General features: G+C 46.3%; 1 protein-coding gene across 1 annotated transcript in view; it reads right to left on the bottom strand.

Moving 5' to 3' along the window:
- Nucleotides 1–14,515, bottom strand: part of SPATA7 (spermatogenesis associated 7) — a 68,466-nt gene that overhangs the window by 16,746 nt on the left and 37,205 nt on the right. Inside the window, exons 6-7 of the mRNA XM_089663111.1 lie at nt 2,437–2,852; nt 1,189–1,243 (exon numbers count right to left, since the gene is read on the bottom strand). Coding sequence (XP_089519237.1) covers nt 1,189–1,243; nt 2,437–2,852 — 471 coding nt within the window. The remainder of the gene's footprint in view (nt 1–1,188; nt 1,244–2,436; nt 2,853–14,515) is intronic.

The raw sequence follows: 14,515 nt of genomic DNA, 5'->3' as shown, positions 1-14,515 counted from the left end.
ATCCCCCCCTTATGTATTAGACATGGAGATCATATCCCCCCTTATGTATTATACATGGAGATCATATCCCCCCTTATGTATTATACATGGAGATCATATCCCCCTTATGTATTATACATGGAGATCATATCCCCCCTTATGTATTATACATGGATATCATATCCCCCCTTATGTATTATACATGGAGATCATACCCCCCCTTATGTATTATACATGGCCCCCTTATGTATTATACATGGAGATCATATCCCCCCCTTATGTATTATACATGGAGATCATATCCCCCCCTTATGTATTACACATGGAGATCATATCCTCCCTTATGTATTATACATGGAGATCATATCCCCCCCTTATGTATTATACATGGAGATCATATCCCCCCCTTATGTATTACACATGGAGATCATATCCCCCCTTATGTATTATACATGGAGATCATATCCCCCCTTATGTATTATACATGGAGATCATAGCCCCCTTATGTATTATACATGGAGATCATATCCCCCCTTATGTATTACACATGGAGATCATATCCCCCCCTTATGTATTACACATGGAGATCATATCCCCCCCTTATGTATTACACATGGAGATCATATCCCCCCATGTAACTTAATTCTGTGTGAATGGGGGGAAAAAACTGAATGCTCCACAGCTATAGTCTCTGCAGATCGAATTTGTGAATCTGGAAAATACCACATTATGGTCACAAGATGGTGAAGCCCATCATAGCACCATATGGTTTTCTGGATTGTTTGATATTCATAGATATTCACAAACTGGTTTTATTTAGCAACAACTTAAATTCACATGGACGGTCATACTAAGTTTCAATGAATGATTGTAAGATTCTTAGATTGTAAGCTCCCAGGATCAGGGCTCTCCTATCCAGGGGCGGACTGACCATTTGGAAACTCGGGCACTGCCCGAGGGCCCAGGGTCAGTAAGGGGCCCCATGAGATGTCCCTGGTACCTTTCAAAGGCTTTTTTGAGTTTGGACAAGGACACAGGGGCCCCATGATCCCCTATTGCCCGGGGGCCCCATGAGTTGTCAGTCTGCCCCTGCTCCTATCCCTCTTGTATTGAACTGTATTGTTGCTGTATTGTCTCCCTTTATATTGTAAAGCGCTGAGAAAACTGTTGGCGCCATAAATCCTGTATAATAATAATAATGAATGTTACCTGTTCTCCATCTAGTGGAGGGTCTCTGTTCGCTGCTCCATGTCGGCCCCTAAAACTGTAAAATGCACACCAGTTAGACTATTTACTATACTGTGAATACCCAGATCACAATATAGGACATTTAATAAAGTGGTTGCAAACCTCAGTCTATTGATGACTGGATGGGGCTGACCACTATACTGAGTGGTACCAGTGTTCAAGCTGGTTGCAAACCTGAGACATAAAATATGAAAAAAGCATATCCCTCTATAGTGTGTACTTGTCTCAATCCAGAGCACTAAGTGTCATTTCTGTCTGCTGCCTCCTTCCTCTGCTATCAGCAGTCACTTCTGAAACGTTTTCTTGACACCATGAGAAAAATGGTAACAGGGGAGGGGCCACCAGCAGATTGACAGCCTAAGCTCTGTTCCTGCAAGCTGTGTGGAGTGGGGGGGTGTCTCTTCCCTCCAATCAGCTCTCAGAAGTCTCCTCACTGAGCTCTGCAGTGTGTAATTTAAACTATCCATCCCCTTGTTTTATAAATGCAGGACTTTGAATGGCTGTAGAGAAGAGAAGACTGCAGATAAACAGGTACAACTTATGTAGGAGGATTTGTTTCATGTCTGTGTATCACCTGAGGCCAGTCAGGGTAAGGGTTTTAAGGACATTCGTGACATGCGCTGATGCACTTCTAGCCATCCTAAAAAGGCCGGCCTCCCATTTAGAAAAACAAGAAAGATCCAACACATTTCGGGGGTTCGCTCCTGCTTCCTCAGGGTTTGGGTACAATGTGGCTTTAGAAAAGCCTGAACTCAAAGCGGTTTGGGAATACTTTTGTGGATCTCACATGAGAGTTTCATATGCATTACCCACTGAAAACATTACCTTACGTGAGATCTAAAAAAATATTTCCTTTGAGTCCAGGCATTGCTGAAGTCCCTTTATACCTAAGATGACCTGATGAAGGGGGAGTACACCCCCAAAACATTTTTTTTTTAAAATTGTTGATCAGCAAATGAAATACCTTTATGGACTCTATCATCACCGGTGATGGACTCATCACTGGTAATCTTGGTAGGTCTTGGATGTTTCTCAAGACCCCCTCCTCTGTTTAGGGGGTACCTTCATCACATGGGAGCAATCAACACCTACACCTTGTCTACAATCTTGGACACTAAACAAAAGGAGAACTAGTGCCTCCTACACAAAGCGTGCTTATTATAAAGAAGAAAAGACAGTCCTTGCCTCTTAGTATGTGACGGGCCTCACCTGCTTAGATCAGTCTGGACCTCAGCCTCGTTCACCTCCTTCCTCTTCCTCCTGGGTGGGGTATAAAAGCGGCTCTGCGCCAGTGCGGACTTAGCCGGTGTCTTTAGAGTCCGCGGTGTAAAGGGCCGCTGCTTGCTGGTGAAGTGATGGGAGTGTTTCTCTATCAGGTCTCCGCTGTAGGTTTTCTCACGGTTGTCCTGGAATTTGCGCATGGCGGCGCCCCAGGTGGAGGAGCCAGAGAGGCCGCAGCCCATCCTGGAAGAAGCTCCGGAGAGGTCGGGGTGCCTCCTCCTGATGTCTGCGGCATGCTCCGAGGAATGGAAGTGTCTGGGCGAAGAGATGAAGGAAGTCGGGGAAGCCCCGGGATCCGAATACGAAAACTGTCTGTGAGTATTACGGTATCCATTATAGAGATCCTGTAAATAGACTTCAAGTGTTCATTCACTGGACTCAAAGGAGAAGGTTGGAGAATCACAAATTAATTTCATGTAACACAAACAGTAAAAATGTATCGCTTTGTAATGCTGTTAAAGTGGAGCCTACTTAAACTGTAACCAGCAAACTGTATCATTAGTTAGACCTCATCTGGAATATGCAGTTCAGTTTTGGCCATCAATTCACAAAAAGAACATGTATAATACATAAGGGGGGATATGATCTCCATGTATAATACATAAGGGGGGATATGATCTCCATGTATAATACATAAGGGGGGATATGATCTCCATGTATAATACATAAGGGGGGATATGATCTCCATGTATAATACATAAGGGGGGATATGATCACCATGTATAATACATAAGGGGGGATATGATCTCCATGTATAATACATAAGGGGGGATATGATCTCCATGTATAATACATAAGGGGGGATATGATCTCCATGTATAATACATAAGGGGGGATATGATCACCATGTATAATACATAAGGGGGATATGATCTCCATGTATAATACATAAGGGGGGATATGATCTCCATGTATAATACATAAGGGGGGATATGATCTCCATGTATAATACATAAGGGGGGGATATGATCTCCATGTATAATACATAAGGGGGGATATGATCACCATGTATAATACATAAGGGGGGATATGATCTCCATGTATAATACATAAGGGGGGATATGATCTCCATGTATAATACATAAGGGGGGATATGATCTCCATGTATAATACATAAGGGGGGATATGATCTCCATGTATAATACATAAGGGGGGATATGATCTCCATGTATAATACATAAGGGGGGATATGATCTCCATGTATAATACATAAGGGGGGGGATATTATCTCCATGTATAATACATAAGGGGTGGGATATGATCTCCATGTATAATACATAAGGGGGGATATGATCTCCATGTATAATACATAAGGGGGGGATATGATCTCCATGTATAATACATAAGGGGGGATATGATCTCCATGTATAATACATAAGGGGGGGATATGATCTCCATGTATAATACATAAGGGGGGGATATGATCTCCATGTATAATACATAAGGGGGGATATGATCTCCATGTATAATACATAAGGGGGGGATATGATCTCCATGTATAATACATAAGGGGGGGATATGCTCTCCCTGTATAATACATAAGGGGGGGGTATGATCTCCATGTATAATACATAAGGGGGGGGGGGGTATGATCTCCATGTATAATATGATTCTAATAACATCCACTACTCAAGCCCTGAAGAAGAGCTTAAGTGTTTTAAGGGAAAGCCCCCCCCACCTTCTTCAGGGTAGGAGCAGTGGATGTTATTAGAATCACCAGGAGATGGAACAGAAGACCTACGTTGGGGCATGATAAAGACAGTCATCCCTTAAGTGTAGTGAAACCCTTAAGAAGGGAGATGCCTTCCACCGAAATGCTTTGGTTGCATTTGGCGCTCTTAACCAATAACCTTTTCAAAAATAAGCGATAGAAGCTTTTGTGCCAGGCACTCCTCAATATCTGCCTACTCCAGAGTTTATCATCTGCTGAGCAATCCTTGTGTCACGATTAGAGAGTTAGCAGCTTAAAACCAGAAACCGTAGACATTATACCTAGGACCAGAACAAAGGTCCAAAAACAATATGTCTAGGACCAGAACAAGGCCCACCTACACTATGGCTAGGATCAGAACAAGGTCCACCCACATTATGCCTTGGAGCGGAACAAGGTCCACCTACACTATGCCTAGGACCAGAACAATGTCCATGTATACTTCGTATAAGACTAGAACAAGGTCCACATACACTATGCCAAGGACCAGAACAAGGTCCACATACCCTATAGCTAGAACCAGAACAAGGTCTATGTACGCTATGCCTAGGACCAAAACGAGGTCCACCTACACTATGCTTAGGATTAGAACAAGGTCCACCTACAATATGTCTAGGACAGAACAAGGTCCATGTATGCTATGCATAGGACCGGAACAAGGTCCATGTACCCTATGCCTAGTACCAGAACAAGGTCCACATACCCTATGCTAAAACCAGATCAAGATCCACATACCCTATGCCTAGGACCAGAACAAGGTCCACGTGCCCTATGCCTAGGACCAGAACAAGGTCCAAGTACCCTATGCCTAGAACAGAACAAGGTCAACATACACTATGCCTAGGACCAGAACAAGGTCCACATACACTATTGCCTAGGACCAGAACAAGGTCCACATACACTATTGCCTAGGACGGGTGTCGGCAACCCGCGGCTCCAGAGCCGCATGCGGCTCTTTTTCATCTTTGCTGCAGCTCCGGAGCACACTGCCCACCAGGTGGTCGGCAAGCCGCAGATCGCGAGCCACATGCGGCTCTTCTGTGTGCCGGGCGCCCGCTCCCCTCCCTCCTCAAAAATCCGGCCCGCGGAGCGTGGAACATTGGCTGTCAGGATGTAGGTGGGGCAGCCAGGATGTAGGCGGGGCAGAGTGACGAACTCCTCTCTCAGTCCGCCCTGAAGACCAGAACGGAGCGGGAACACAGCGAGAGGAACGCGCGGAGCAAAGGTAAGTGAATTGAGACAATATGGGGGATGAATTACTGTGTGGGGGATGAATTACTGTGTGGGGGATGAATTACTATGTGGGGGATGAATTACTATGTGGGGGATGAATTACTATATGGGGGATGAATTACTATATGGGGGATGAATTACTATGGGGGATGAATTACTATATGGGGGATGAATTACTATATGGGGGATGAATTACTATATGGGGGATGAATTACTATGGGGGATGAATTACTATGTGGGGGATGAATTACTATGTGGGGGATGAATTACTATGGGGGATGAATTACTATATGGGGGATGAATTACTATATGGGGGATGAATTACTATATGGGGGATGAATTACTATGGGGGATGTATTACTATATGGGGGATGTATTTTCAGTTTTAAAAATGTGGCTGTCAAAATAAATTTCAATCGTGGTTTTGGCGAGATTTGGCTCAGTTGAAAAAAAAGGTTGCCCACCACTGACCTAAGGCTATGATTGTGATTATGAAGATACACTGTGGCCCTGATTAACCCTTTGCTTACTGGGCCCTTAAACCCCCTTCATGACCAGAGTGCTTTTTGCAATATATGCAGTGTCGGATTTGTTATAAATGTTGCAATGGTTTTGCGGCTCCCAGTCTTTTTTTTCCCTTCGGAAACGGGTCCAAGTGGCTCTTTATGTCTTAAAGGTTGCAGACCCCTGGCCTAGGACCAGAACAAGGTCCACATACACTATTGCCTAGGTCCAGAGCAAGGTCACCCTACACTATGCCTAGGTCCAGAACATGGTCCCCCTACACTATGCCTAGGTCCAGAACAAGGTCCCCCTACACTATGCCTAGGTCCAGAGCAAGGTCCTCCTACACTACGCCTAGGACAGAACAAGGTCCACGTACACTACGCCTAGGACAGAACAAGGCCCACGTACACTATGCCTAGGACAGAACAAGGTCCACGTACACTACGTATAGGACTAGAACAAGGTCCACATACCCTATGCCTAAAACCAGAACAAGGTCCCCCTATATGCCTAGGATCAGAACAAGGTCCTCCTACACTATGCCTAGGACCAGAACAAGGTCCACTTACACTATGCCTAGGACCAGAACAAGGTCCTCTTACACTATGCCTAGGACAGAACTAGGTCCACGTACACTATGTATAGGACTAGAACAAGGTCCACATACCCCATGACTAAAACCAGAACAAGGTCCACGTACACTATGCCTAGGACCAGAGCAAGGATGGGCATTACCTAGGGTGTTCTGCATGAAAGGAGAACATCCCTAAAGTGGATTCAGCTTCAGTTTGTATTATATCAGATGCTGGACAATAATCTGCTGACACCCACTGGTCCATAGAAGTCTATGGATGGACTGACCAGGTCCGCCTGAAAAACGGACAGGTGGACCCCATTTGTCCGCTCGTATGAAAGAGGCCTTACAGAGCTTGCAGTGCTCCCCTGACCATGCCTTCATGTGCTTTTCTCACCAGTAGGAGAATGCCATCTTTGTTCAGGCATCATCCAGAGTCACCATCTACTTCCTGGACTAAGATACCGGTTTAGAGATGACAGTCATGTACATCCTGGTGCCTGTGCAGTTATTGGCTGTGTTCAGCATCATCTGACAAAGATCAGCCCCTGGTGTATCCTCTCACTTTGTGACTTGCTACACTGGGGGAGGGTGGAGACTGAGGAAATGCTCCCTCCTGCCTGCAGCAGACTGATGACATCATCTCAGCCTAGGCAAAGACACTGACTGGGCCTGAAAGATGGCTTTTTCTGATAAAGTTGATCCTGTTACTGTACAACATACATTGTGACACGCCAGGAATGTATTCATGCAAAGTTGTAAAGTAAATGACAGGTCGACTTTGAAGGCGCACATTCAAATCAGGCCGACTGCGTGTGGAAACAAGTTACCCTGAAAACAGCCACTTTTGGCAAAAAGCAATTCTGACCAATGTGACAGATAATTTCAGCAAATTACAACCAATAACTGGAGGAAAGCAAATTTATTCCGGTCACAAAATTGCTGCAATTTCCCTGCCGAGCAGAAAGTACATTCTGTCCAACACGGCGATTGTTCTCCCATTTTCAGCACAAAAAAACAGTTTTGAAAACACAAATAAACAACAAACACTTGGCAGACATGACTGAGATAACGAGTTTGTGGGATTCAATTCCGACTCCTGCATCTTGGCGGCAATGCAACATTTGCCACAGAACGTTACTAAGTGTCGGTTCACGAAGACGGATGACTACTGTATTACCTACAATCATTTTCTCGTTAAATTGTTCAAATCCACAAACATCGCACAGATGCTGGATTGCTACTATTTCTATGAAGGTTATTTAACTCCTTCCTTCCCAGCCCTGGCATCCCGTTAAGTGGGTCTCTACGCCCATGGGGTGAGAGGGTCTTTACGCCAATGGGGCGGGAAGGACCGCCCAATTATTTGGCTCCCTGCATAGCAACCTTGGGTGCCCATGGAAGCATATTATTATTAATATTATACAGGATTTATATAGCGCCAAAAGTTTTGCTCAGCGCTGTACATTATAGTGGGAGACAGTACACGAGACAATACAGTAACAATACAATGCACGAGGGGTTCGAGGGCCCTGCTCCTTGGAGCTTACAATCTAGGAGGGAGGGGAGAGTGGTACAGGAGGAAATAGTTCTGGGGGATGGAGTGGTGGGAAGAGCGGAGGAGATCAGCAATTAGGTGAGGGCAGGGTAGGCTTCTCTGAAGAGATGGGTTTTCAGGGTGCGCCTAAAGGCGAGGAGGGAAGGTGACAGTCTGACGGATTGGGGTAGTGAGTTCCAGAGGATGGGGGAGGCCCTGGAAAAGTCCTGGAGACGGGCATGGGAGGAGGAGACCAGAGAACTGGAGAGTAGAAGGTCTTGTGAGGAGCGGAGAGTGCGTTTTGGGTGTTAGATGGATATCAGGTTGGTGATGTAGTTTGGGGCAGTGTTATGGATAGCTTTGTACGTCAATGTTAGTATTTTGAATTTTATGCGTGGGGAATTCAGAAGCCAGTGGAGGGATTGGCAGAGGGGGGTGGCGGATATGGAGTAGTTGGTGAGGTGGATGAGTCTGGCCGCAGAATTCAGGATAGACTGAAGCGGGGATAGCCTGTGGTGAGGTAGGCCAGTGAGGAGGGAGTTGCAATAGTCGAGTCGTGATATAATAAGGGAGTGAATGAGTTGCTTTGTGGTTTCAGGAGTTAGGAATGGACGTATTTTGGCGATGTTGCGGAGGTGGAGTCTGCATGAATTTGTCAACGATTGGATCTGGGGCTAGAAAGACAGACTGGATTCTAGAATGACACCTAGGACTTTGGCTTGCGGGATGGGGCTGATGGTGGCGTTGTTGGTCGTGATAGAGAGGTCGGGGGGGGGGGGGGGCGCAGGCTGGGGGGAAGCCTAGGAGCTCGGTTTTAGCAAGGTTTAGTTTGAGGAAGTGGAGTGACATCCAGTCTGATATGTTGTTCAGAAGGCTAGTGATTTGGGCGGAGACTGAAGGGGTGAGGCGAGGGGTGGAGAGGTAGATTTGAGTGTCATCGGCATAGAGGCGGTAGTTGAAGCATACACTCGTGGCCAAAATTGTGGATACACCTTCTGATTTTGTCAGTTTTGGTTGATATCTTTACTTACTCCCTTGTTTTTGAACTATCAAAGAAAGAAAAAAGTCGAATGGGCCAAGGAACATCAAAATTGGATAACGGAAGATTGGAAAAAAATTATTTGGAGTGAAGAAACACAAATTTCTATTTTCGGAAGCGATGGTGTTCGATACGTGCGAAGAAGGTCAGGCAAAGAATGCCTTCCTGAGTGCATGACAGCAACAATGAAACACCCTCAAAGCGTCATGATATGGAGCTGCATGTCTTGGTATGGTGTTGGATGAATGCAGGTTATTGATGGCATTATTAATGCAGAGCGATACATCAAAGAGTTCCTGGAACCAAAGTTGATCCCATCAATAAGCGACTTATCGGACAAAAGGCACAGAATTTTTTTTTCAACAGGATGGAGCTCCATGCCATACACATCGTAAATGCCTTCAATGGTTCAATGACAAGAAAATTCCTCTGTTTCCCTGGCCCGGAAATAGCCCTGACTTGAATCCCATCAAAAATCTGTGGTCAAGATTGAAACGCATGGTCTCGAGCAAGAATCCAAGCAACAAGCGAGGACTCATTGAGTCCTCGCTTGTTGCTTGGATCCTTGCTCGAGACCATGTAATAATCAATTCCTGGCATCATATGGTACATTTCCAGCCAAAATTGAACTTATTTAAAGATTTTTTTTTTGTTAAGGCATTCATTTACTTTATTAAATTTTACTTGTGCTATGACATATATACAATGATCTATTATAAAGCCCTGATGAATTGGCAAGATTAGAGTCCCAATATGCGTTGGCTTCACATCTTATCTCGACTATACATTGGAATACATTTGTATGTGGACTATTCAATCTAAGCCCTGGTTCACACCTGAGCAACTATTTTATCACCTCTGATGCCAAGTCTCTGACACCAATGCTGGGGGTTAGTATTTCAGTCTCTGACACCAATGCTGGGGGTTATTATTCTAGTATATGACACCAATGCTGGGGGTTATTATTCTGATCTCTGACACCAATGCTGGGGGTTATTATTCTAATATATGACACCAATTCTGGGGGTTGTTATTCTAGTATCAGACACCAATGTTGGGGTTTATTATTCTGGTCTCTGACCCCAGGACTGGTGGTTATTGTTCTGGTTTCTAACACCATTGCTGGGGTTATTATTTTTACCTCTGCCACCAATGCTGAGGGTTATTATTCTAGTATCTGACACCAATGCTGGGGGTTACTATTCTGATCTCTGACACCAATGCTGGGGGTTATTATTCTAGTATATGACACCAATGCTGGGGGTTATTATTCTAGTATATGACACCAATTCTGGGGGTTGTTTTCCTAGTATCAGACACCAATGCTGGGGTTATTATTCAGTGTCACCTACAATGGTGCCACCTCCCCCTCCCTCCCCCTCTCTGTTGGGGTCCCCCAAGGCTCTGTCCTTGGACCCCTTCTCTTCTCCATCTACACCTCCTCCCTGGGCAAACTCATACAATCTCACGGCTTCAACTATCACCTCTATGCTGACGACACCCAAATCTACCTCTCCACCCCTCACCTCACCCCCACTATCTCCGCCCGCATCACTCACCTCCTAAATGACATCTCAGACTGGATGTCGCTACACTTCCTCAAGCTCAACCTCTCCAAAACCGAGCTTCTCGTCTTTCCCCCTGCCAACACCCCCCCCCCCATCCTATCCATCATCACCAACAACTCCACTATCACTTCCGCCCCGTAAGCCAAAGTCCTTGGCGTCATTCTTGACGCGAACCTCTCCCTCCAACCGCATGTCAAATCACTCACAAACACATGCAGGCTCCATCTTCGCAACATTGCCAAGATACGCTCCTTCCTCACCCCAGACACCACCAAACTTCTAGTACACTCCCTCATCATCTCACGCCTTGACTACTGCAACTCCCTCCTCACTGGCCTACCCAAGTGCAGGCTCTCCCCGCTCCAGACCATCCTGAACTCAGCTGCCAGACTCATCCACCTCACCACCCGCTCCACCTCTGCCACCCCCCTCTGCCTCTCCCTCCACTGGCTCCCGATTGCCCAACGCATCAAATTTAAACTCCTAACCCTGACCTACAAAGCTGTTCACAACACTGCCCCTGACTACCTCACCAACCTTATCACCAAGTACCACCCTACCCGTACCCTTCGCTCCTCACAGGACCTCCTTCTATCCTGCTCCCTGGTCTCCTCCTCCCATGCACGACTGCAGGACTTCTCCAGGTCCTCCCCCATCCTCTGGAACTCACTGCCCCAATCCATCAGACTGTCGCCTTCCCTATTCACATTCAGGCGCTCCCTCAAAACCCATCTCTTCAGGGAAGCCTACCCCACCCTCACCTAACGGCCATCCTCCCTCATTCCTCCCACCACTTCATCCCCCTCAGCCACTTCCTACTGTACCTTTTACCCCCTCCCTCCTAGATTGTAAGCTCGTAAGAGTAGGGCCCTCTTACCCCTCGTACATTGTTTGTTGTTGTTGTACTGTGCCATGTATTGTCCCCCCTATTGTACAGCGCTGAGCAAACCCTTTGGCGCTATATAAACTCGTAGTAATAATAATAATAATAATGGTCTCTGGCCCCAGGGCTGGTGGTTATTATTCTGGTATCTGACACCAATACTGGGAGTTACTATTCTGGTCTCTGACACCAAAGCTGGGGTTTATTATTCTGGTCTCTGACACCAATGCTGGGGCTATTATTTCGGCCTCTGACACCAATGCTGGGGCTATTATTTTGGCCTCTGACACTAATGCTGGGGGTTAATATTCTGGGCTCTGACACAAAAGCTGGTGTTTAATATTCCGGTCTCTGACACCAATGCTGGGTGTTATTATTCTGGTCTCTGACACCAATTCTGGGGGTTATTATTCCTGTCTCTGACACCAAAGCTGGGGGTTATTATTCTGGTCTCTGACACCAAAGCTGGGGGTTATTATTCTGGTCTCTGACACCAATGCTGGGGGTTATTATTCTGGTCTCTGACACCAATGCTGGGGGGTTTTATTCTGATCTCTGACACCAATGCTGGAGTTTAATTTTTATGGTATCTAGGGGGCTTTGATTGCGGCCACATACACCAAAGATGGGCCTTATTTTACTCACACATCCTTCAGTATGCATTGAGATACACTGCAAAAAATGCAGCTGGGTTGACATTTTCAGGTGTTGAGGTACATTACAGCCTCAGGGCATGAACGTGCACGGCTATTGTTTGGCGCTCTTGCAGTGTCGGGGGCTGCATTTGACGCCCTCTATACATTTGACATTGTCCATCGCTGGTTTACGACAACCTGACAAGTTCTAACCCCTCTCAGCTCTATCAAAAATTCAATGAAAATTTGGGCTTTAACCACTTCCCGTCTGGCCCATGTATATAAATGGCCAGACAGTGGCAGTGCAGGATCGGGTGGCCATTTATAAACTGCTTCTCCGCACCCTGCTTGTGCACACTCCCTGGAAGCGCGCATCACCGCGATCCGGTGCCCGCTGTGTGTGAGGTCCGATCATGTGATCACTGATTGGCCAATCAGTGATCACATGCAGTGTAGTAAGCAAGATGTCACTTCTGACATCATTGCTTACTACTAGTGAAAGCTGTGAATGATCACAGAGGTCACATGGTACAGGGCTATTCACAACAGCCTTGTACCATGTGACAAGCTGTGACCAATCACAGCTCACACAGTATTTCTCAATGGGTGCAAGAATGCAGCCAGAGAGAAGGAGAAATGATTGCTTTTACAGCCTTTATAGGTGTAAAAGCAATCAGTGTAAAAAAAAACCCAAAACAAATAATAATATAAAAAATAAAATAAAAATGTAAAAAAAATTTTTTAAAAATTATAAATTTAAGTTATAAAGTAATTTGGGTTATTTTTTTTTTTTTTACTAAAAGGATAACGGAATACATTTTGGCCAAGATTTATGATGAAATACTATTTATTTGCAAAATATTATAAGAAAAACACTTTTCAAAATTTTTTGACTTTTTCATTTACATAGCAAAAAAAAAAAAAAAAATCCCAGTGGTGAAAAATACCACCAAAATAAAGCTTTCTCTGTCTCAAGAAAATGCTAAACAATTCATATGGGTACGGTGTTGCATGACCGCAATTATCATTCAAAGTCTGATAGCGCTGAAAGCTGAAAATTGGCCTGGGCAGGAAGGGGGTGAAAGTGTCCGGACGGGAAGGTGGTGAAAGCGTCCGGACTGGAAGGGGGGGAAAGCGTCCGGACTGGAAGGGGGGGAAAGCGTCCGGACTGGAAGGGGGGGAAAGCGTCCGGACTGGAAGGGGGGGGGAGCATCCGGACTGGAAGGGGGGGAAAGCGTCCGGACTGGAAGGGGGGGAAAGCGTCCGGACTGGAAGGGGGGGAAAGCGTCCGGACTGGAAGGGGGGGAAAGCGTCCGGACTGGAAGGGGGGGAAAGCGTCCGGACTGGAAGGGGGGAAAGCGTCCGGACTGGAAGGGGGGGAAAGCGTCCGGACTGGAAGGGGGGGAAAGCGTCCGGACTGGAAGGGGGGGAAAGCGTCCGGACTGGAAGGGGGGGAAAGCGTCCGGACTGGAAGGGGGGGAAAGCGTCCGGACTGGAAGGGGGGGAAAGCGTCCGGACTGGAAGGGGGGGAAAGCGTCCGGACTGGAAGGGGGGGAAAGCGTCCGGACTGGAAGGGGGGGAAAGCGTCCGGACTGGAAGGGGGGAAAGCGTCCGGACTGGAAGGGGGGTGAAAGTGTCCGGACTGGAAGGCGGTGAAAGTGTCCGGACTGGAAGGCGGTGAAAGTGTCCGGACTGGAAGGCGGTGAAAGTGTCCGGACTGGAAGGCGGTGAAAGTGTCCGGACTGGAAGGCGGTGAAAGTGTCCGGACTGGAAGGGGGGGGGAAGTGTCCGGACTGGAAGGGGGGGAAAGTGTCCGGACTGGAAGTGGTTATTATAACAATCAGCCTCACCAGGACCTCACATACGACACTTAACAGGCAACTCCATTTTTTTCCTGCCTGTGCGGGTTAATAAGTCCTATACTATTCCCCATTGCCAAAGTTAGTATTGGATCTGAATTGGAGTTTGAATATTTTAGACAATTTTCCTGGAAATCATGCTTTGCAATCATGGTGAAGGAATATCAAACATCAGCAACATCATGCCCCCCAATGACTACTATTGAAACGTTTCTGAATGAACAAAAGTGCGGTTATACGATGTTCTGACCAGGATGCATCGCCGCGTTACAGCTGCTTTCACAACCAGATCCTCTGCCGCCAGACGCCGATGAAATCATCACAAAAGTCAAATGGCCTCCATATTACAGGTGATCCATTTAAACCCCGCAGCCGTCAAACCTCAGTCAATCCTCCTCCTTCCCCTTCACCCTCCAACATGATCATCTATTACCGAATACATTTTCATGGCACCGCCATAA

This window comes from Staurois parvus, unplaced genomic scaffold (genome assembly GCF_062004578.1).
Source record: "Staurois parvus isolate SC_StPar_1 unplaced genomic scaffold, SC_StPar_1.0 ptg001627l, whole genome shotgun sequence".
Lineage (NCBI taxonomy): Eukaryota > Metazoa > Chordata > Amphibia > Anura > Ranidae > Staurois > Staurois parvus.
Note: the sequence above shows the minus strand (reverse complement) of the source record. Positions and strands in the feature narration are given on the sequence as shown.